Genomic DNA, 23,687 nt, shown 5'->3' on the forward strand with positions numbered 1-23,687 from the left:
GGGGTTCCTTAAAGAATAATTGCAACCATGGTTATGATTAGTATAATCCTTACTATATCAATTAGGAATTTTTATGGCACTATTAACAGGAAACTTAATTCAACCTGGTTTAAACGTAAAAGGGCAGTTTATTGGCTTTCCTTCTAGACAGCCTCAAAATTGGTGGTCCCGCATATCCGCTCAATCTAGCATTTTCATTTTGTCATCAAACGTTTTACTTTTTCTGCTCTCACTCTGCTACTCCAGTGTGAGTCTCACCCTAAAGCTGGCTTCTGTCTTGGCTGTACGGTAGCTGCCCTCACAGTGGCGCTTGCATATCCCTCATGCACGTCTAGGAAGAGAGAGGATGTCTATCCAGTGGCATGCTGGAGTTGGCTTGTACCATCTTGCAAGAGTCAGTCATGCTCCTCTGGTCCAAATTCCGCATCTAATGACCTCGCGTTGGTAACTTGACATTGGCTACAGTGGGAGTATTTCTACCACAGAAATTAGAAAATGCTACAAATGAGGGTGTGCCTCTTTCCCTCGGAGAGCTGGTTGTTCTATTTACCAGCACACTACTGTCTATTCCAGATTCCAAACAGTTTACCTGAAATTTACTGTAAATGGATTGGCCTAGGTCACATGCCCACCCTTGAACCAAGATCTATGGCCAGGGGATTTGAAATTATAAAGTAAACGTATACCATAGTTTCTTTAATTTATAAGAATGTTCTAACAGCAAACAGGCAGTCTGATTGTAAAGTCCATTATGTCATAGTATGTGCTTGTATAAGAGATTGTAACGTAGTTTCGGGCAGTTCCGATGGGGAATTTTAAGTAGGTAAAGTGTGTGTGTGTGTGTGTGTGTGTGTGTGTGTGTGTGTAGGTGTTAGGTACATGTTCAAGTTATCATCTAGATGAGATAAAAGTGTTTTCTTTTGTTTTTGTAAATGAGAACATGAAAAATATTCTATATCATTAGCCATCAGAACAATAAATTAAAGATCACAATGAGGTACCATTTCACACACAACAGAATGGCTAAAATGAAAAAGACTGACAATATCAAATGTTGGCAAGCATGCAGAGCAACTGGAAGTTTCATACATTCCTCATGAGAATAGGTACTGATATAACCACTTGGAAGAATTTGACTGGCAGTTTCTTATAGAATTAAATACATACCTTATTTTTGACCCAGCAATTCTACTCCCAGGTATTTACCCAAGAGAAATAAAAATTTACGACCATTCTAGTATCTAGAATAGAAAAGAACTCTTAGAACTGAACATTAAGAAACATATATCCCAGTTTAAAAATGGCAAAGGAGGGAATTCCCTGGTGGTCCAGTGGTTAGTACTCCTCGCTTTCACTGCCGAGGGTCTGGATTCAGCCCCTTGTTGGGGAACTAAGATTGAGCAAGCCACACAGTGTGGCCTAACTAAATATTTTTAAAATGGCAAAGGATCTGAACAGATATTTCTTCCAAGATATACAAATGGCCAATAAGCACATGAAAAGATGCTCAACACCGTTACTCATAGAGACATGCAAATCAAAACCACAGTGTACTACCATTTCATACTCAATAGTGTGGCTAAGTTAGACAATAACAAGTGTTCGTGAGGATGTGGGAAATTAGAACTCTCATGCTGGTTCTAATTGCTGTTGTGGTGGCAGGATGGTGCAGCCTCTTTGGAAAACAGGCTGATAGGCCCTCAAAACATTAAACATAGGGTTACTCTATGAGTCTGCAATTCTACTCCTACTTATTTACCCAAGAGATTGAAAACATGTATCCACACAAAACCTTGTACATGAATATCTATAGCAGTGTTATTTATAATAGCCAAAAGGTACAAGCAAAACTAATGTCCATCAACTACAAAATGGATAAACAAAAATGTGGTCTCTCCATACAATGGAATACTATTGAGCTTGGAAGGAATGAAGTACTGACACATGCTACAACATGGATGACCCTCAAAAACATTATGTTAAGTAAAAGCAGCCAGTCACAAAGGGCTGAATATTATATATTATATATATATATATATATATATATGATTCTGTTTATGTGAGATGTCCAGAGTAGACAAATCCACAAAGACTGAAAGTAGGTTAGTGGTTGCCTAGGACTGGGAGAACAGTAAAGCGGGAGGATGGGGCGTGACTGTGAATGGGTACAAGGTTTCTCTACGTGGGGATGAAAATGTAGAAATGGGGGAAATGTCAGATACCTAAAGTTCTGTGGAACTGTGAATTGGTAACACTTTTCCAAAGGACTGTTTGATAAGTCTGAAAAAGAATTTTACCTGAGTACCAGTAACTCAACTTCTAAAAATTTATTCTGATGAAATAATGAGAAACTTCTGCAAATATTTATATATAAAAATGTTTGTTTCAACAGTATTTTTATCACAAAAGCTAGAAAAGATAGAATTATTAAGCTGTAGGGGATGAATTGAACATAGTATGGCACATCTATATATTAGAATTTGATAGATGCATTAAATTCAGTGTTTTAAAAGATATTTAATCATATTAAATGCATGATGTTATGTTATTTCATGTTAATAAAAATTAGGTTACAGAAGATCATATGCAGGATGATTCCAATCAATGTTTTTGTTTCGTTTTGTTTTGGCTGTGTTGGGTCTTCATTGCTGCGTGCAGGCTTTCTGTAGTTGTGGCGAGCGGGGGCTACTCTTTGTTGTGGTGCGCAGGCTTCTCATTGCGGTCGCTTTTCTTGTTGCAGAGCACAGGCCCTAGAGCACGCAGGTTTCAGTAGTTGTGGCTTGGGGGCTCTAGAACGCAGGCTCAATAGTTGTGGCACATGGGCTTAGTTGCTTGGCTCATGTGGGATCTTCCCAGACCAAGGATCGAACCTGTGTCTCCTGCATTGGCAGGCAGATTCTTAACCACTGTGCCACCAGAGAAGTCTCCAATTAATTTTTTAACTATATAATTCACCCATAAAAATGACCGGATACATTGTAGTAATAAAAGTCTCCTTAACTATATTTAAAATAGATAACCAACAAAGACCTACTGTATAGCACAGGAAACTGTGCTCAGTATTCTGTAATAACCTATATGGGAAAAGAATCTGAAAAAGTATAGATATATGAATCACTTTGCTGTACACCTGAAACTAACACAATATTGTAAATCAAAAAAAAAAAAACAACAAAATATGCAAATAGAAAACATCCCATCACCAAAAAAAAAAAGTTTTTTAAATTTTTTGTTTTTCTGTTTGTATTTCTCTTTAGAATGGGTTGGAGTATATATCTGTTTTATAATTAGAAAACAAAACAATGATATATATTTTACAGTCACTAAACTCTTAAGCTAATATTGTTTGTGTGAACATTTGTGACATTTGTTTAATTAACATTGAGATTTTAATGACGTCTCCGTGGTAGGAGTCCTTTATCTGTGTATAAGCGTCACTGTTAAATGCAAGGTTTCTCACTAGCAGCACGTTGGCGTTTTGGGCTGGGTCATTCTTGTTGTGGTGGAGGGCAGGGGGCCTGGGGCAGCCCTGAGCATTATAGCACGTTTAGCAGCATCCCTGGCCTCTGTCCACTCCGTGTCAGTGGCACACCCCAGCATGACAGCAAAACAATGTCTTCAGGTACTGCCAAATGTCCCTGGGAGGCAAAATTGTCCCCAGTTTATAATCACTGAATTAAAGGAGTCATTTTATAGGGAAGAAAATTCTGGATTGTTTCAAAGTAGGATTCAACTGTTGTGAAGTTCTCCCTGTTTCCTCACCCCTGTGCTTGTTTTGTAACTAGGGTGAGGGTCGTTCATCAGGAAACCAAATTGCGTGAATCGTCCTCACATTTTCGTGTAATCATTTATGTTGCTTCTGACTATTACTTATATTGCTTCTGGTCGTTCCGTGCCCTGTTCAGCTCGCTCCACTGTAACGGGAAGCTGTGCCAACGACGGCGTGCACATAGTCAGGGGTTACAGCTTATCTTCCACGCCTTTGGCGACGCTGTGTGGGGATGAGAGCCTGTCCCCTGTCACCACCTCTGGTCCCATGCTGCTTAACTTCTACTCAAATGCACACACCACGGACTTGGGATTCAAGTTTTCCTATAGGATAACCCGTGAGTAGCCATAATGATGTAGTTTGGAATTTTCTTTTTCCCTCGAGCGATTTCCATAAGGAGATTTAATTGTATTCGCACATCACCAAGTTGAAGACTCAGAGACCTTAAGGGAGAAAATTATTAATTAGGTGCATGGTCTTAAAAAAAAAAAAAAAAAGGGAGGCCCTTTTTCATGAACTTTGGCAGAACTACTCTTTAAAAATCAAATGGAAGATTGAGATTTATTTTTTTATTTTTATTTTTTGTGGTACGCGGGCCTCTCACTGTGTGGCCTCTTCCGTTGCGGAGCACAGGCTCTGGATGCGCAGGCTCAGCGACCATGGCTCACGGGCCCAGCCGCTCTGCGGTATGTGGGATCTTCCTGTACGGAGGCACGAACCTGTGTCCCCTGCATCGGCAGGCGGACTCTCAACCACTGCGCCACCAGGGAAGCCCTGAGATTTATTTTTGATAATTTAAGTTAGAACGAACTGCTACCTTCAGTTGTTCGTACATTGCGTAAAGTGACTTTTTGGCCTGGACTGTCCAGGTGCCTATTTCATTTTCCCAAGTCACTCTGTTGAAAACCAATCCTTTATACATTTAGAAAAAATGTAAGAGAATATCTTTATGATGTTCTGGTAGGAAAGAATTTTTTAGCAATATGCAAAAAGCACAAGTCGTAAAAGAAAAGATGGATGTATTCAACTACATGATAATTTGCAGCTTCTCTGTATCAAAATCAGGGTAAGACAAGCCACCGAATGGACAAAGACCTTTGTAGCTACCAACATCTTTTCATTTTTTGTAGACAGTTTGATCCATGTTTGTTTGAAAATCATAAGATTCTATTTCCCTATTTTGAAGGGTCTTTTCCTCTCCTGCAATAAACTTGGCTGGTTTGCTGACAGCATTTTTTTCACATCATCCCAACTTCAGTAACACGGGCAAAAAAAGATCTTGCAAAATGTTTGTTTGATCTTTACTTGACATAACCCATTGCTAAAGGTAGAAAGTCAAATTGTTTTCTTTCAAATAAATTATTGTTCCCATCCCCAGAAGAGCCTGAAAATGTTTATTGACTCAGGAAACAGGCCTTCGTGGTTTGTGCACGTTAACTGCCACCGACGCCTGGCCCCGTTTGTAACGCATGATTCTGTGTGGCCCAGGGATTCTGTTAGCACAAACAGAACATTCCTTCCCCCAGTTGTCTGTTGGATAAAGAGAAGGGGTGACTTGTTTTATTCTTTTGGTACAACTAGTGTTATGGAGAGTTTCCTCCCCACTTTATATTATTTTACTCTTTAATCCCTCATTTTCCTAAAACTGCATACAAGGGTCCACATTATTTGCTATGAGAGTCTCTTTTAAAGAGGGTTGATATCGAAATTTCAACTCCTGACAATGTACAAATTTGGGAGTTATTTTAGGCATTGACAAGCTTTCAGAGACCACATTATTGTGAACAAGATGTAATAGAATAATGGCTACTCAAATCTAACATTTAATTCACTGCAGATGTACCCAGGGGCCTGAGCACAGGAATGATTGTGGGCATAGAGAGAATAGCTTTCCCTGCAATGTGGGCTCAATTGAGACAAAATAAACAAACAGACAAATAAAAAATTACCTTAATAACCTTAAATGGCAGCCACTATTTGGTTATCATTTCTAAGATATGTAAATGGAATATATCCATTGATAGTATATAAACTATAAAAATATCATCAAAATATACTCACGTTACTATAATTTTAGAATCATAAAGTCAAATAAATATCAACCTTTCTCACTGCCGTGAGAATAGGGCACTTTCCATCATTGCACGGCACAAAGTAATCCTCCTTATATGCAAAGCCAAGCGAAAAAATAAAAATTCTGTATTTTGTATAATGGGATTGCATTCTGTTTTTACGGCTATTGTTTTATTGACTAGTCGTAGTAACTGAGGGCTGTGGGCTGTTGATTGCTGGACTCGGGGTGGGCCTACCTTCCTCATGCTTGTTGAGGATTGGTAATAAAACTTGGTCAAGTATGGTCCTTACCAGTCTCACGACCAAATAGAAATACGCGAGACTCAGAGCTATGCATTTGAGCCCACAGAGGGAACTAAACTCCATTATTTCAAAAGTGATTTCTAAAATTTCACCTTACAGTAGTCTATCATGGACACAGGAGACTCCAATCCATATTATTTAAGATTTTTAGATCACAGCCCTTCCTGGGTTCATAAGCCCACAATGTGCCTTGGATTCTGCACACCTTTTCTAAACTTCCAGCAATCACTGTTATCCCTCTGAATCTGTCACTGCTTTATAGAGAAAGGACAATTATATTCCAACATGTGAAATGTTTTTTTCTCATCATTTTCACTGTGGCCATTATTTTGGCTCAGACTTATTCCATTCCAAGAGGTGCCTTGAAACATTCTTCCCTGCTTCTACCCCTTACTGTCTTTTCCCTCTCCCTCGGTGGGAAAATATGAAGTATTTGTAAGCACAGTAAAGAGAGGTTTACATTGCTTTAAGACAAAGAATTATCATCTCTCTTGGGGAAAAAGGTACCGTAGTAAAGAATGTCTGGAAATGGCTTTCCTCTGCCATGCGTCATAACCATTCTCTGCGTGTTCCCCGCCTTCTGTCGCAGCCTGTGGTGGCGTGTTCAACCTCTCCACCGGGGTCATCAAGAGCCCGTTCTATTCCTACTCTGCGTACCCTAACAACATGCACTGTTTGTACACCGTCACCGTCAGGGACCACAGAGTAATCCAGCTCAAGTACGTAAGACCCATTTACCTTCTTAAGAAAATCCTCCCAGCTCTGTTTACAGAGAAGATGTTCATTTAATGATGCAGAGCACTGATTCTCATCAGAGGCACATACAGGAATCCGGAGGAAGGGGAAGTAAGCATGTGGTGTGATCCTGTTCGTCTGGGGAATGGGCCCCCTACCCTCCACGCAAGCCAGTGGTCATTCAGGGGAAAGACAGGCACTCACTCCACCGGTTCAAACAATTGTTGTAGTTTTCCGACAGTTTTAGAGTAGCTTCATATACTGGGGTGTAAAGTTATAAGCCTATCTTTAAATCAAAGGGCATGGGGAGGGCAAGAGAAAGCAGTTTCCATTTTGGGGGCACGTATTATACACAAAGAACTTTAATGAACACTTCCACCATTCTCTTATTTAGTTCTTGAAACAGTCAGATGAGGTATGTATTATTAATCTCACTCTACTGATGAGAAAACTGAGGCTCAGAAGTGTCACATAACTTTCCCAAAGTGATATTGTATTAAATGAAGAGTCAAAATCAGAATCCGGATCAGACTGATCTCCTCCCCAAACCAGGTCCTTCATACTTCCCTATGCTCTCTCTCAAAGGGTGAATTTTCTAAGTACTTAAGAAATTCCTTTTTATTCCCATATCAGAACACCTCTAAACTGGTGCTATATGAGATATCTTATATCATCAGGAAAATTCTCCCCAATCCTGCATACTTCCAATAAGACTGATGAAGGGAAAGCAACCTCCAGTTCTCTGAGTGACAGAGTTCACGATTGCTGTCATCTGAGATGATGTATTTCTAACTCCTGTGTTTCAGTGATATACAGCATATGGTGGAAAGCTCTGAAACTCAGCATATGGTGTAGTTTATGGCAATATAGAATTTTTTATAGAAGCTTAATGGGCTAGGACCCCTTCTACCTCCCTTCCTCCTATATGTCAGTGATCACATTCTCTCCCCCCAATCATAAACTCTCCATAATTTACCTCCAGGGACCTCATATATAAAATGGGTCCTTGGACTGTAAGGCACATCTCATCAAGCCTAGTTTGCTTCCTGTATCAGACAGTGAGTGGTCTACAGGATGGACCCTGGAGAACACTGCAGGTCCCACCTGAGACTGTTTGTAAAGAAGCTGTGCCCCAAAGCCAAAAAGTCCTTTAAGGCCCAGGAACAAAAGAATACACAAAAAATGCCCAGTGGCCAGGAGCAGGAGACCTGTGAAAGGATCACCTGCTCCGAATGGAAACGTAAGGAACGGTTCTTGTCATTTGCTGTTGTGGCACAATACTTGGTTCTTACATGTGTAGGATTAGAGCATATGCTATGATATGTGTATATTTTTTGCCCTTGCCTGGGCCCTGGGGCTCACCATAGTCAAAGTTCACATCAGCTTGCTTGGAAAATTATTACATTCTTTCTAAGAACCTACATTCTGTGAAACAGATACTATTCTAGGTACTGAAGAAGTTGTAGACATTAGTAACACACAAATCCTTCTAGGCTCTCAAAATAGGCCGGCCTCATGACGTTTTCTGTTAATGGGCTTTTGCAAATATTTTCTGTGCTGTCATGGGAAAATGATGCAAAGCCAAAACAGCTTTGAGTCCTCTTGGAAACTCAGATTTTTATCTTCATGGATTCACGTTGTGGAAAATAAATGTATTGTCTATAGAAAATAAAAATGAAAGTAGTGTTTTTGGAAATTATCTAGCTATTGTTTTGCCTTCTTTTATTATAGAACATTAAATGTTACATGTGGTTAAAGAAAATTAAGAAATTTTTCATCTTGATCTTTATCATCAGTTTGAAAACATTCAGCCAATCAAAACCTGTTTCAAAATATTGTATCATTTTTTTCTTAAGCCTCTTAAAGGAAATATTTTAATCACAAGATATTTTCAAATTATTCCATATTATATGTTATATATTACAGAGGCTAGCAAAAATACCAAAACCCAGAAAACAAAAACACCTGAGAAAGAAGAACCTAGAAAAATGATGACAGGACATCAAATAATTTAAACAGGTTTTTAAAAAATAAGCTATAATAAACCCACCATAAAAATCCTTAAGAAAATCCATGTAGGAAGCCTTGCTTGTTTGGGAACTCTGGGAATAGTTACTTGAAATGACAAAGCATAAGACCTGGATTGAAATATGGTGTTAAGGAGCTATATTCAATATCTTGCAATAAACCATAATGGAAAAGAATATGAAAAAGAATATATATGTGTAATTGGATCACTTTTCTGTACACCAGAAACTAACACAACATTGTAAATCAACTATACTTCAATTTAAAAAAAGGAAAGGAAAGAAAAGGAAAGAAATACTATGTTAGACAATGAAAGAAAAGTCAGGGATGTTATCTGTCAGGATAGGTTATAAGTGGTAACAAACAACCCCAAGGCACAGTAGCTTAACTCAACAAGTTTATTTCTCACTCGTATGAGTGTGTCCAACGTGGCCTGGCAAGGAGTCTCCTCTCATCATGGTCACTTAGCTGCCCAGGTTGATGGAAACTCATTTCTACATTTGCTCCCATGATCATCACTGCAGTAGAAGGCAGTGTGGCAAACTGAGTAGTAGTTCTTAAAACTTCTTCCAAAAGTAATACGCATAACTCCTGCTTACATTGCTGTGGCCAGAGCATGTCTCAGGGCCACATCAGACCTCAAAGTGTACACAGAAAGACAATCCTAACAAATGTCAGGAAGGCTGAGCGCTGGGATGAGTGATGACATGCCTGTGACGACCACAGTGATCTGAAATGTGAATTTCTGGTTATAGCAGTTAAATAAGACTCAAGAGAATTTAGTTCATTCTTTCCTACCATTGGTTTTTTAATATTTGTTATTTCTTTTATGAGGAATAACTATTTCTTATTCCTAGTTTTCAAAATCATAATAATAACGATCATTTGTTGGGTCTGTCCATTTTTTTTGAGCATCTACTGTATGCCAGTTACCATAATTTGGATTTTACACATTGTTTCACTTAACCTTAGAATAAACTCCATTTAAAAAGAGGGAAACAGACTGTGAGAATGAGAATAAAGCTCTGATTCTAAAACCAGCATTTCTTCCACTCTATTATATTAGCATTCTTCCCATTAATAAAAATTAGATTGATAGCACCACTTGATCTCACAAAAATAACAAGGGAACAGAGTAAACACCCTATTTTTAATGAGACTGAGAAACTAAAGTGTTGCTGAAATGATAAATATCAGTTCAACTTATCAAAACTTTTATGTCAAGTAGATTTAATATATCCTTGACTGTAAACCCCTGGAAATCCAGGACTATCTCTTACTCATCTTTATATCCCCAGAGCTTATGATACTCCTTGACATATTCTAGTCTCTCAAAAACTTTCCTCTAAACTTTTGAACTGATCAGTAAAATAGTATACTGTTTCTACGTTTCCTATCAAGTGAAACTTGGATGCTGTTGGCGTTTGTCTTGTCTTTTTTTTTTTTTGATAAGAACTAAATCTATAATTTTATGGAAATTCGAATGGAGAACATTATTATTAACAAGGTTCATTTCACAGGTTCAATGATTTTGATGTGGTTTCCTCCACCTTCTGCTCCCAAGACTACCTGGCAGTTTACGATGGTTCTAACATCAGTGATCCCCTTCTTGGCAAATTCTGTGGTTCCAAGCTTCCACCAGGTGTTAAGAGCAGCAGTAGTAGTATGTTCCTGGTGTTCAAGACAGATTCGTTTCAAACAGCAAGAGGTTGGAGGATATCTTTCTGGCAGACACTGGGTAAGAATTTTGCGTGTGTAAATCTATTTTTCATGACTGTTAGTTTTCTGCTTTGTTTAATTTTTTTCACCTGTCTAAAGTTGCTCTTCATTTAAGTTTAGAGGAATATGTCACATAAAATTTTGGTTTTAAAAATTACATATGGTGTATTTTGAGTAAAAACAAAAAATCACTCAACATATGTGTCTCTCTAGTATTTAAAGACAAAGTCTGTCTACACCACCATCTCAAATGAGACCTGAGTCTCATTTTATCACCCATGGAAATGGTGGAAGTTAAGCCTATAGGTAGCAAAGTCCAGATCAAGAAAGAAGGCCCTGTAGCCTCTGTTGACTTTATCCTTAAAATGGTGAAGAGCCTGGGAGACTTTTAAGTAAAGAGTGCACAGCCCGACTGGACTTCTGGAAAGATCATAGTGGTAGCAGGGTGGAGGAAGGTGGAAGGAAGAAGCTTATCACAGAATTCCAGATGAGAAAGGTTGAAGGCTCAAACTAACAGAGTGGGAATAAAAATAGAAGAAGGTGGAAATCTCAGAGATATTCAGAAGGTAGAATACCTTGGAAGTACAGTGTTGGGAACCTGATGCTTATTACATGAGGACAGGAGTTGAGGATGACTTCTTTGGGTGACTTGTTGGATACTGGTGCCTTAGGAGGCTAAGATTCAGGGAAGACGTATTGTATTTGGTTTGGGTCATTTTGGGTTGGAGGGCCTATGAGATATCTAAATGGAGAAAGAGAGGAGGAAACTGAAGCTTGAGAAGCAACTTGGGCAGAGGAGGTGATCTGGGAGTCATCTAGAGGTAAAAGGAAAAGCTGGGTGAGAGGATCAATCAAAAATAGCACCCCCGTTTATTCCCACTGCTTCTGAGAAATAATTATCTATATAGAATTAACTTGGAACTTTGAATCCTTTAAAACAGCGGTCTCCAACCTTTCTGGCACCAGGGACCGGTTTCGTGGAAGATGATTTTTCCACGGACGGGGGTGGGGGGATGGGTCAGGTGGTAATGCGAGCGATGGGGGAGCAACAGATGAAGCTTCGCCCCCTCACCCGCCGCTCACCTCCTGCCGTGTGGTCCGGTTCCTAACAGGCCATGGACCGGTACCAGTCCACGGCCTGGGGGTTGGGGAGCCCTGCCGTATGAGTTAGCTGGTCTGTTCTCTGTTTATCCGTACTCGTAGCATCAGTGACACAGTCTAAGATAATTTATATTTGACTCTGGGAAGTGTTTCGAGTCTTCCATTTGAATATAGAAGTGAATAGTGTTCTGAAAACAAACCGCTCACAAAACGAATCGCTTACTGTGAAGGCTCAGAGAAACCTGGGAGGTTTTCTACGATAAGAATGCCGACTCACTGTTCAAACCCTTTCTTCCTCTTTACCCCATGCTGTGGCTAACCTTCAGCCCTCTGATAGAAAGCAGAGCTCACCTTCACCTTCTTTGCATTTGGTGTGTGATTCTTTTCATGCATTTCTTGAGGGGAACAATTAGACATTTGTGTTTTGACGGCTTCCCAATAAAACGCAGACATGGTGCAAATTGTATCAGAAAATCACTTTGCCACCTAGCCTACTTAGCTGTATCAACAGTGACTTGAAAGCAAGTCTCATGGGCAGACAGAGAGCATTGCCTTAATGGAATTGCCCAAGTGAAGTGGCATATAAAACACAGAGGGCTATTTTGAAAGAAAAATTAATTTTCCTTTGGAGACTTTTTGCACAAGAGAACTTGTTTATTCATGCCTTTAGCACAGACTTTAGAATCAAATGACACATAATTGCGTAGCTCTTGCTACCTGCTTTCAAGTTGTTTTTCTTTTTCCTAATGTATTCTCACATGATCATTGAAATCATCCTAAAGTACTCCACACGGCTGTCACCTACGTGAAAGCTTCCACGTTAGCCAGTGTTCCCTAACCTCATTAATTATTACATTTTTCTGAGCTACAAAAAGACATTCTCCGACTTAAGGTGATTTTACTGAAGTAGCACAGAAGGAATAATCTTACACTGTCAAGGGCTCCGCTCATCCATAAGCATTGGCCACTTTCAGTGAATAACTATTTTCCTCTGGTCACATGCAGAGAGCAGAAATAGGGTCTCATTCCTTGCCTCCCAGTGTGCTACCCCTGCATGCCTCTCACCTCTTCTTCATGTATAAATGCTATTGGCCACTTGGGAATATTTAAGAAGTAATTTTAAGTGATCGTTAGTGGTATTTTTTTTCCTGAACAACCGATTGTTATAATTTTGTACTGTTTTGGTCTTACAAACCTTTCAAGACCACTCATATAAATTCACTGATCATTCTGCATAGCTTTTCAATTTGGTTTGTTTTTTGTTGTTTATGGTGAGGAAAAGGGGAAGAAACAATAAAGAGTACGTTGAATTCTAGTGTTTATAGAATCTTTTTCTTACAGATCTATACAAAGCACTTAAACTTGGCTAATAAGATGCACTTTTCCCCTCAGTCTTGTCCATTTCAAACTGCCCTGGGCATCCTGTAAAGAGAGAAGAAACAACTTTATGGGTGGGACAGTGAATTTTAGTTTCCAAAACTGTCACTTTAGCCTGGAAGACAGTATCTTCCCTGAATAAATAATTGATGTGAAGAGGAGACCATTTTAGTCTGTGACATCTGTTTAGCTTATCTTGACCTAAACACTGGAGTTTTACAGATTCGCTGTTTTGATTCCACACTTGACAATACTTTATGCACATCTGCTTTAATTTTTCTGAAGTCAGTGAAGAGCCGGCTCATACAATAATATGATTATTAGATAAGTTCTCCTTGGGCATTTGTTATATTTGTATTGCTAATGGCTCAGAACAAATTTGGGGGAAATATCCCCCTAGTTTGTCGCTAATGAATTGTGTGGTGAAATCAGGTCTCCTCTTTTATGGAACTTCTGCTATGAAGGGCCACCTGCACAGGATGGCAGGTAAGGAGAAAGCAAAAGCCAGCACTTCCCGGGAGCTGATACCTACCTGTGAAGTACACCTGCCTGCCCGCTTGCCCCATCTCTCCTCCCCTACATGAATAATTGATCCCCGATAACTGATAACCAACGGAGTACTTGTCCTGGGGTCTGTGAAACTCTGAAATTATCTGCAGATCTCAGCGTTTTTCTGGAGAGTATGCAACTTTCACCCGATTGTCAGTGGTGTCCATGATCCTGTGAAGCTTAAAAAGCCTTCAGTCCTATGGATTTGGCCCAAGTGGGCAAGCTCCACGGTGCAGAACTAACACTGATGAGTACCGTTTATTCTACCCACTTCTGCTTGCTGAGTTCCTGCCCCTCCTTTACCACCAGAGTCTGCTTCAGCTGTGGCTGTGCTCATCTTTGTCACTCACAGAGCATTTCAGACCTGCAAATGTGTTTTTAAGCCATCAAAGCCCCCATTTCTTCCTACTGTACTGGTCTCACGCCAGAGTGCCTCTAAGTCAGTCTGTTTTTTTGTTTTTATTTATTTATTTATTATTTTAAAATTTTTATTTTATTTTATATTTTTGGCTGAGTTGGGTCTTTGTTGCGGTGCACAGGCTTCTCACTGCAGTGGCTTCTCTTGTTGCAGAGCACGGGCTCGAGGCACGCGGGCTCAGTAGTTGTGGCACCTGGGCTCAGTAGTTGTGGCTCATGGGCTCAGTAGTTGTGGCTTGCGGGCTCAGTAGTTGTGGCTCCCGGGCTCAGTAGTTGTGGCTCATGGGCTCAGTAGTTGTGGCACGTGGGCTCAGTGGTTGTGGCTCATGGGCTCAGTAGTTGTAGCATGCAGGTTCTGTAGTTGTGGCTCGTGGACTCAGTAGTTGTGGCTCACGGGCTTAGTTGCTCCGCGGCACATGGGATCTTCCCAGACCAGGGATCGATCCCACGTCCCCTGCATTGGCAGGCAGATTCTCAACCACTGTGACACCAGGGACGCCCCCTTTCCCAGTTCTGTTTCTCATGACAGCTTCCCACAGAGACACAGAACCTGAGATAACACCCCTTCCCCACCCCCAGCCAGGGGCACTTCCTGTCCTGGGCACTGCTCAAGGAAATAATAAAGCAGTTATTTCTTACTTGAATCCATGCATCTTGGAGGATGGGTGAGAGAGGAAAGAACATTTATTCATGCAGTTATGTTCCAGGCCCAGTCAGTCTGTTTTTGATGTGCTCATCCCATTAGATACGAAACTTGTAGATACAGGATTAGATCAGGGGTTTAAACTATGTTTATTGACTGTGTTGGACCATAGTAACTAAACTTGTTTTCTTAAGTAATGTATCATATAACCCTTTAGCAAAATATCAGGGTCAAAAACTGAACTTGGCCCAGTTAGCGTTGAGGTCTGTGGGCATTTGGCAGTGGTGGGAAGAAGTTGAGGTGGCTCAACAGGAGTTTACTTGTAAGAGGGGATGGAGAAGAAGGAAAGGTACACAGAGAAAGCTGATGCCAGTTTGGGGCCCCAAAGATGGAAAATATAACCACAGCAAATGGAGGAAAATGTAACAACATATCAGACTTCTGGTTCTGGTTATTTTTAAATTTCACAGTTTTGGTGTTAAGTTTGGACTTTGGGAGGGGCATTCTAAAGTTCTATAGCTAAACATTAAAAAAATAAACTTAAAAACATTCAGTGACACTAAATATCGATGTGTCTATGTCTCTGTTGTGCTTCCTAGCAGCCTGATGTTAGCTGCCAGACGACATTACTTTTAAAAGTACATTTGCAGTAAGGTAGTTGAATTATAAAGTGAATAATTTCCTAAGTCACTGCTCAAATAACCCTCAGTTTAGTGAATATGGGGATATTACTAGAAAGCAGTGTTGTTTGTCTGTTCTCTTAATGTCATTTGCTCCCTCTGATGAAGTCTGACAATGAGATGAGCTGAAATTGTAAACCCATTTGCAGAAAACTAGACTAAGCTTATTTCCGCTCTTTTTAAGTCTTGTAACTTTCACTGCTGATTCAGCATCCCTTGGGAGATGATGCCAAAGACAAGGTTATCTGCAGTTTCTCCTTTGTGGGTTTTACTGACAAGGGTTTTTTGCTGAGCTGAGAATGTGGGAATGTGATAAAGAAACTAACAAATGCTTAGTTCACCAAAACCTTACAAAAGCAGTAGGCAGGAGTAAAATTCCAGATCAGCCAAAAGAAAAAGAAAAGGTTTTTATGAAAATATATTCCAATATCAGTCTGTGCTCTAACCCACTCACCCCCTCCTTAAATGACCAGATTGCTGCCCCTGGTCTTGAAGGATAGGGTTGTCATTGGGAAAATGAAACCAGATGGTACTGTGAAGACCAAGCTAAGTGATAAAATTGAGTTAGTGGTAAATTATAAGATAACACTTTGAAAAACATTGAAATAAACAAGAAGCTGGCAAGCAATTATTCTGCATAACCTAAACAGCACCAGCCCTCCTAAAAATGCAACTCATCCAACAACTGGATGTTTAGGATTAAATTATTTATAAGCATAGATTCCCTGTAATAATCATTATCCTTATTCATTGGGCCAGGCTTTAATGTAGTGTTTCCAGCAGCATAAAAGCAGACTGTCATGTTTATGGCTGGTCAGCATTAAACACTGAAAAAAATCCTTTACTTGTAAACAGTTGTTTAGAGATAAAACATTATCAGGGACTATATTCTTCTCTTTGTTCTGAGATGTGAAAAATCTACCTTTGTGTGGTAGCTTTAATTTCAGTTCACCCCCAGGAGAAGATGTCAAGGATGCCCAAGGCATACAGATAATGACCGCCTGTCACTGAGCTTCTATGGGAGGGGCTTTGCATGGATTTTCTCATCTAATCCTCACAACTACCCCTGAGACAGAGATTATCCCATTTTACAATGGAGGAACAAAGAAGTTAGGAGATTAGGTAATTTGCTTGCAGTCAAAGCGTTTATAAGAGGTAAAGCCAAGCTTGGAATCAGGTAGGACTATCTCCCAAATTCATCCTTTTCCTAAAATGCCCACATCGCTTTTGTAGAGATCAGTGAACACACTCAGGACGATGAGGGATTCTGGGGGTGACTTTTCTCAAAGGCAAGTCATTTCTTTTCTAACTCTTTGGGGAGATAGAGCTACTTTTCTCCATTCTCATCTTCTCCTTTGACACTGCCTGCTTTCCAATTTGTACCTAGTCCTAAATAGTGCATTTAATTTACTGTTACTATATAAATATTGCACATAACTGCAGCAGTCACTATTTCCTCCTTCCCATAAGGAAAGGAAAAAAATATTTTTTAGTAAAATATACTATTTATAAGTAATATAGCATAATTATATATTCATAGTAGACTTATATTTATGATACAAATATATTTTATATATTATAAATATAATATGCATAAAGTATATATGTTTCGTATTTATATTTTACGTAACATTTATATTTACAAATAATTTTTATATATATGCATACACATACAGTAAAAGCCCATTTTCTTTCCGCTGTTGACAGACAAATGTCACATCTATCTTCACAGCTTTGCATGATATAATGGTATAAAGAATTAGCACAATTATGTGGAGTATAATTCCATTGGAATATAAAGGTAATAAATTTCTGTATAACAAAAATCTCTAACCCCAAATGATGGCCTCCAATTTAGTAAAATTTCTTAAAGTTCTATCAAAATTAAGGAATTTGGGCATTTATTTTTATGTTGTAATCCTGATTGGCATTCTCATATATTTTACTTTACAAATTGGGGAACTGAGTCACACAGAAATTAAGTGACTTGCCAGGGCCTCTTAGCAAGTCTTGAGCAGAACTGGGAAAATAATCCATCTCCACTAAATCACACTGCCACCAGAGTCATAAAATGTAAATATCAATAGCACAATGTGCAAGCTAACACATTAACGAGAGCAACAAAACAATTCCATGCCCTTGTTTGCATTATTAAAAACTATTGGGTACTCTGGTTTGATGAATTTCATATCTTTTCTAATGCAACCTATTTTATGACAATTGAATAGCACATTGCTATTAGTCCTGCCCTCTAACTAGAACAGTTTCTAATTCTTGCTAACTTTTGACTTCGTGGTCGTCAATGATGAGGGGAAGCCATTCTTCTATATAGTGTGCTGCACATCAGCGCGTCTGGAATTTTACGAATTTTTAGATTTGCTCTGCCTTCTGAAATCCAACACTCAGAGAGCAGATTTTCTTAAGTAACAGACCTATCATTTATAATGGCAAATGTTTAGCTAAACAAGCATTTTCCTACAAAAACAAAAAAACAAAACTAACCCTTCGGCAGTGTTTTAAATCTTTTGGTGATATTTTTGGTGTTGTTCTGCTGATTGTTTCTTCACAATCAAATATGCCACAAAAGTCAACTAACTTAGCTCTGAAACAGGTTAATACATAGGACCAAAAACTTGGTCCTATGCCTGTGTGTGTGTGTGTGTGTGTGTGTGTGTATATATATATATATATATATATACACACACACACATATATATACACATATACAGACACACATACACATGCACATGTACATAATATGTTTACTGCATAGTAACAACTTTATAAATCAAGAAATATATTTAATTCCAAGAATTCCCTTATAAACTTAGACTAGAAAGCAAAGATCCCTCCAGTAAGAACTATCTATATATTTTCTGTGCTTTCCTGAATTGCTTATTCAACAGTATTCACCAGCTACTTACTATGCAGGCAGTGATCTTTTCTCTGGGGATACGAAGACGAATTCAACAAGATCTCTATTTCTGAGAAGCTTACTCAATAGTCAGCAAATAATTGTAAATTCTGATAAATGCTTTTGTCAGAAGTATGTGCAGAGGACAGCAGAGGCAGAAGTGATCTGAAGTACTTCGGCGTTGAGTAAAATAAAAAGGACACAGGAAAAAAAAGTTCGCGAAAGCACTGCAGGGAATGTGAACCGTGAATTGTAGTTAGTGGTTTGTAAATGTAGCACAGGCTCTGGGGATAGACTGTCTAGGTTCAAACTCAGCCCTGACACATCCCAACAAGTTTGACCTTGGACAATCACTTATCCTCTTGATTTTCTCATCTGTAAAAGGGGCCCACTAATAGTAACTACCTCATAGGGTTGTGGGGAAGATTAAACTAGAACATTCCCTGACACTCTTTTAGCACGCACTAAATTTTAGCTATAAATAATACTCACTCGGAAGGCTGAGAAGGCCTTCGTTGGGAAAGCAGCCATTTTATGGAGAAGAAAAAGCACGTGCAAAGTTGCAAAGGCATATCCCATTTCAGAGGCCACACACTGGCCTGCACATTGTTACTACCACTTTGGGTTGTCAGGTAGAGAGCAGTCGGGGCTGAAACAGGAGAGACAGGAGGAGGTGGACAAGGTGGGCCCTGCATCAGTTGCGGATGGAACCGTCAGTCGTCTGGAGGCTGGAGAGTACTATGATCTAATCAGATGTGGTGTAGGAGGCACATGCTAGCACCTGTGAGGGTGATGTTTTGAAGTAGGGGCAGCATTTTAGACAGAGAAAAATTGGGAAAGTATTGCCATCATTTAGGCAGGGGATGAGGGCAGTGACAGTGTGGAAATAAAGAAGGAACTTGAAAGGAGAAGCAGTTAAGATACAGGATCAAGAGGACCCAGTAGTCTTTGAACAGTGAATTGAGGGAAAAGGAAAACATGATGACCCTAAGGTTTCTGGACAATATCCCGTGATACCACTATCTAAATGTAAGTTTACAGGAGAGGGCCAGGCTTCATAGGAGAAAGTAGTAATGTTTGGTTTTGGTGTGGAATATTTGGTGCCTTTAAGTCGTCCGGCTAATGTTCAGTAGGTAGTCAGATACAAGAATGAGAAACGCAGTAGAGAGATCAGGGCTAGAACTCTGGTCTTATTTTGCTTAGAGACAGTGTAGTATGTAGCACATACACGTTTAAAATGATTATATCTTCCTGGTGAATTTGGTGAATTGACTCATGTTATTCTGCAAGGTCTTTTCTTGTTTTTTGGGGGGTCTTTTTGCTTTAATGTCTACTTTTTCCAGTTCAGTATACAGCTTCCCTAGCTTTCTTCCAGTTCATGGTATATTTTTCAATCTCTCCACTTTCAACATTTCTCTACCCCAAAGAATGTATTCGGGTTTTGTTTTACTTTGTCTTTCAAAGAGATTGGGCCATGTTACTAATAAAATTACTAACATTATTGGATTTAAATAGACCACCGTATTGTTTTCTGTTTGTTCCATATGTTCTTATGTTTCTTTAGCCATCTTTGTGTTTTTGCCTTTTCTGAATTAATCAGTTGTCACTCTCTTTTAAAAATCATTACTGTCCGGGCGGCGGGACAGGCGGGCGCGGAGATCGCCTGTACTGGGCTGCGTGCGGCGAGGCTCCGGCGCCTCCGCGGAGCATCGCGGATCCGGGGAGCATCGCGGGTCCAGGGAGGAGCGGCGCCGGCCCTGAAGCCTTGAGAACACGGCTAGGCAGCCGTAGTTCAACGGGGAGCTGGCCTAATGGGAGCTAGGCGCCTGCTGGCGTCTAGGTTCTTGGCGGGCCCGGGAGCCCGCGGTGGCCAGGCTGGGGACGGCGGCAGGTAGGGGTGAGCCGCTGGTGTGGTGACGAGCAGGGAAGGGAGGACACTGGCTGTCGGCCTGTGAACCCAGGCAAGAAGCAGCAGCCGACACAATCCAGACCCGGGTCCGTGCGCCCAGCTCGGTGCTGGGCGGCCGGTCGGTGGAACAGACCCGCAGGTGTGGCTCTTGTCACTCTAGGACTGGCTTCGGGACAGATCCTGCCGCTGAGCCCGGGCCTCAGTTCCCCGGGAGAGTGGAGTGGAGCCCGGTGGTGTGCGCGACTCAGCACGGCGGCCACGCACGTCCAGGCTGCCAGCAAGGGCAGTGGGGAGCCCGGGGAAGTGGTGGCCTTGGGAGTGTCCTCCGATGGCAAAGAACCTGCAGGCTTCTCAGATAACTTTGGTGTAGAACGTCGCTGCGTTGAAAGGCAGTTCTGTGTGCTTTTCCCCCCTTGGCGTGGATTGAGGCAGCAGGTGTGATACAGAAGCGCGAGCAGAGACTGTCTGGAATCCCCAGACTCCGGGAAAACTAGAGGGGACAGCCAGCCTAGGGAAGAGGGCCCTCGCCTCAGGGCCCTAATCCTGGCTTCAGCCGCGGGGCTCAGGGGAGCTGCAAAGTCTTCTGGGCGAGCAGAGCCCCCAGTCCTGAGCTGTTCTTCGCTGTGGTTGGGTCATCTCCCCCCATCCAAGGGAAGAAATCTAGATGAGGTTTAAGAACCAGTGCTTTAAGAATGTGGATCTCGTAGCTGAAACCTTGGAACACGTGTTTTCAGCACAAGGTGTTAAAGTGAAGGGAAGGATTTAATGCCTTTTCAAGGAGGGTGTCTCCATGTGGGCAGAACTAGAGAATAAATGGGTCTTGAATAAAGAAAACAAAAAAATCATTACTTATATATTCAGTTACTCTTAGGGATTATAACATTCACCCTTGACTCATTAGAATCTAGTTTAAAACTAGTCCTTTTTTTGCGGGGGGTGGTACGCAGGCCTCTCACTGTTGTGGCCTCTCCCGTTGCGGAGCACAGGCTCCGGACGCGCAGGCTCAGCGGCCATGGCTCACGGGCCCAGCCGCTTCGCGGCATGTGGGATCTTCTGGACCGGGGCACGAACCCGTGTCCCCTGCATCGGCAGGCGGACTCCCAACCACTGCGCCACCAGGGAAGCCCTAAAACTAGTCCTTTTACCATGTCATGATAAATGCAACATTTTAACTCCATTAATCTACTTCCTGTCTTCCGTGCTGTTAATATCAATTATTTAAATTCTACATATGTTTTAAGCATATAAAATGTTTTTATTGTTTTAGTTAGTAATTATGTATACTTACCATTGCTTTTGTTCTTTCTTCCTGAATTTCTGTGCTTCCATCTGAGATCAGTTTATTTCTTTTTGAAGAACTCCCTTTAGCGTTTTTTTTTAAAATTTATTTATTGCAAATCTTCTAGTAAAAATGTCTTTTGGTTTTTGTTTTTCTGAAAATGGCTTTATTCTGTCTTAAATTTTGTGGGATTTTTTTCTCTGAATACAGAATTCTAGTTTGGCAGTTATTTGCATTCAGCACTTTAAGATGCTATTTCATTGTCATCTGTGTTCTGTCATCTTGGCGAGAGAGTCCTTATGGAGTACTTTCTGTGCTATCCACACTTGGGACACCCTCACCCTGGTCATTCCATTGTGGTGTGCGGTATTCTACAATGAGCTATCACTCGTGTGTGTGTGTGTGTATTTTAGCCATTCTGATAGAAATGTATTCATATCTCATTATGGTTTTAATTTACATTTCCCTAGTGGTGAACAATTTTCATGTGTTTTTTTGGTCATATGTATATCCTCTTTGGTGAAATAGATGTTCATAATTTTTTCCCATTTTTTAATTGGATTACTTGTTTTTCCACTATTGGGTTTTGAGAGTTCTTCATATATTCTCAGTAGTAGTCCTTCCTCAGGTACATGGTCTGCAAATATTTTCTCCCAGTCCATAGCTTGCCTTTTTGTCCTCTTAACAGGGCCTTTCTTAGAACAAAAGTTTTTAATTTTGAAGAAGTCCAGCATATCAGTTTCTCCTTTTATGTATAGTGTTTGGATAACAAGGCTAAGAACTCTACCTATCCTGAGGTCTCAAAGATTTTCTACTTCGATTTCTTCTAGAAGTTTTATGGTTTTACATTTTTCATTTATGTTTACGATCCATTTTGAACTAATTTTTGTTCAAGGTCTGAGGTTTAGATTGGACCTAATTTTTGCCCCTGGATGTCCAATTTCTCTATTACCATTTGTTGAAAGACTATCCTTCCTCCACTGAATTGCTTTTGCATCTTTGTAAATAATCACTTGGACATATTTGTGTGGACATATTTCTGGGTTCTTTATTCTTTTCCATTGATCTGTTTGTCTAACACTCCACGAATATCATACTATCTGGATTACTATAGCTGTATAGTAATAGGCAGATTGATCCTATCCAGTTTTGTTTTTTTTTTGCAGTACGTGGGCCTCTCACTGTTGTGGCCTCTCCCGTTGCGGAGCACAGGCTCCGGAAGCGCAGGCTCAGTGGCCATGGCTCACGGGCCCAGCCGCTCCGCGGCATGTGGGATCCTCCCGGACCGGGGCACGAGCCCGTGTCCCCTGCATCGGCAGGCGGACTCTCAACCACTGCGCCACCAGGGAAGCCTGATCCTTTCCAGTTTATTCTTCTTTGTCAAGATTGTTTTAACTATTCAAGAGCCTGTGACTTTCTATGTAAATTTTAAAATAAGTTGTTTGTTTGTTTTGTTTTGGTTGGTTGGTTGGTTTTTATTAAGACTTTATTTTTTACAGCAGTTTTAGATTTATAGCAAAATTGAGGGGAAGGTACAGAGATTCCCCTTATGCCCTCGCCCCTCACGTGCACAGCCTCCACCATTGACCACATCCCCACTGGAGTGAGACATTTGTTACAACTGATGATGTTCAGTGAAGCATCATAACCACCCAACAGCCATCGTTTGAGTCACAGTTCACTCCTGGTGTTGTACATCCAATGGATTTGGACAAATGTGTAATGACATGTATCCAACGTTATGGTATCTTACAGAGCATTTTCACTGCCCTAACAATCCTCTGTGCTCTGGCTGTTCATGCCTCCCTCCCTCCCCCCAACCCCTGGCGACCACCGATTCTTTTACTGTCTCATTAGTTTTGCCTTTTCCAGAATGTCATCTAGTTGGAACTGTACAGTATGTAGCCTTTTCACATTGGCTCCTTTCACTTAGTAATATGCACTGAGTTGCTCCCATGTCTTTTCATGGCTTGATAGTTCATTTTCTAGCCCTGAATAATATTCTCTTGTCTTGACGTACCACAGTTTTAAAATAAGCTTTTTTAAGTCAACAGAAAAATCTTGCTGGGGCTTTGGTAGGAATTAAAATGAAAGCTATGCATCATTTGGGAAATAACTGGCATCTTTACTAGGCTGAGTCTTCCAGTCCATGAATACATATGTCTCACCATTTATTTAGGTCTTGAATTTC

General features: G+C 40.5%; 1 protein-coding gene across 4 annotated transcripts in view; it reads left to right on the forward strand.

Moving 5' to 3' along the window:
• CUBN (cubilin) overlaps window positions 1-23,687 on the forward strand; it is a 264,461-nt gene that overhangs the window by 213,001 nt on the left and 27,773 nt on the right. For 2 of the 4 annotated variants that reach the window (XM_029238289.1, XM_029238290.1), the window contains exons 57-59: window positions 3,906-4,106; window positions 6,735-6,864; window positions 10,429-10,646. The exons of 1 other annotated variant lie outside the window; for it this stretch is intronic. In XM_029238289.1, coding sequence (XP_029094122.1) covers window positions 3,906-4,106; window positions 6,735-6,864; window positions 10,429-10,646 — 549 coding nt within the window. The remainder of the gene's footprint in view (window positions 1-3,905; window positions 4,107-6,734; window positions 6,865-10,428; window positions 10,647-23,687) is intronic. One more of the 4 variants, XR_003795949.1, reaches the window with a different exon arrangement.

This window comes from Monodon monoceros, unplaced genomic scaffold (assembly GCF_005190385.1).
Source record: "Monodon monoceros isolate NGI ecotype Baffin Bay Population unplaced genomic scaffold, NGI_Narwhal_1 Super_Scaffold_21, whole genome shotgun sequence".
NCBI classification, from domain to species: Eukaryota; Metazoa; Chordata; class Mammalia; order Artiodactyla; family Monodontidae; genus Monodon; species Monodon monoceros.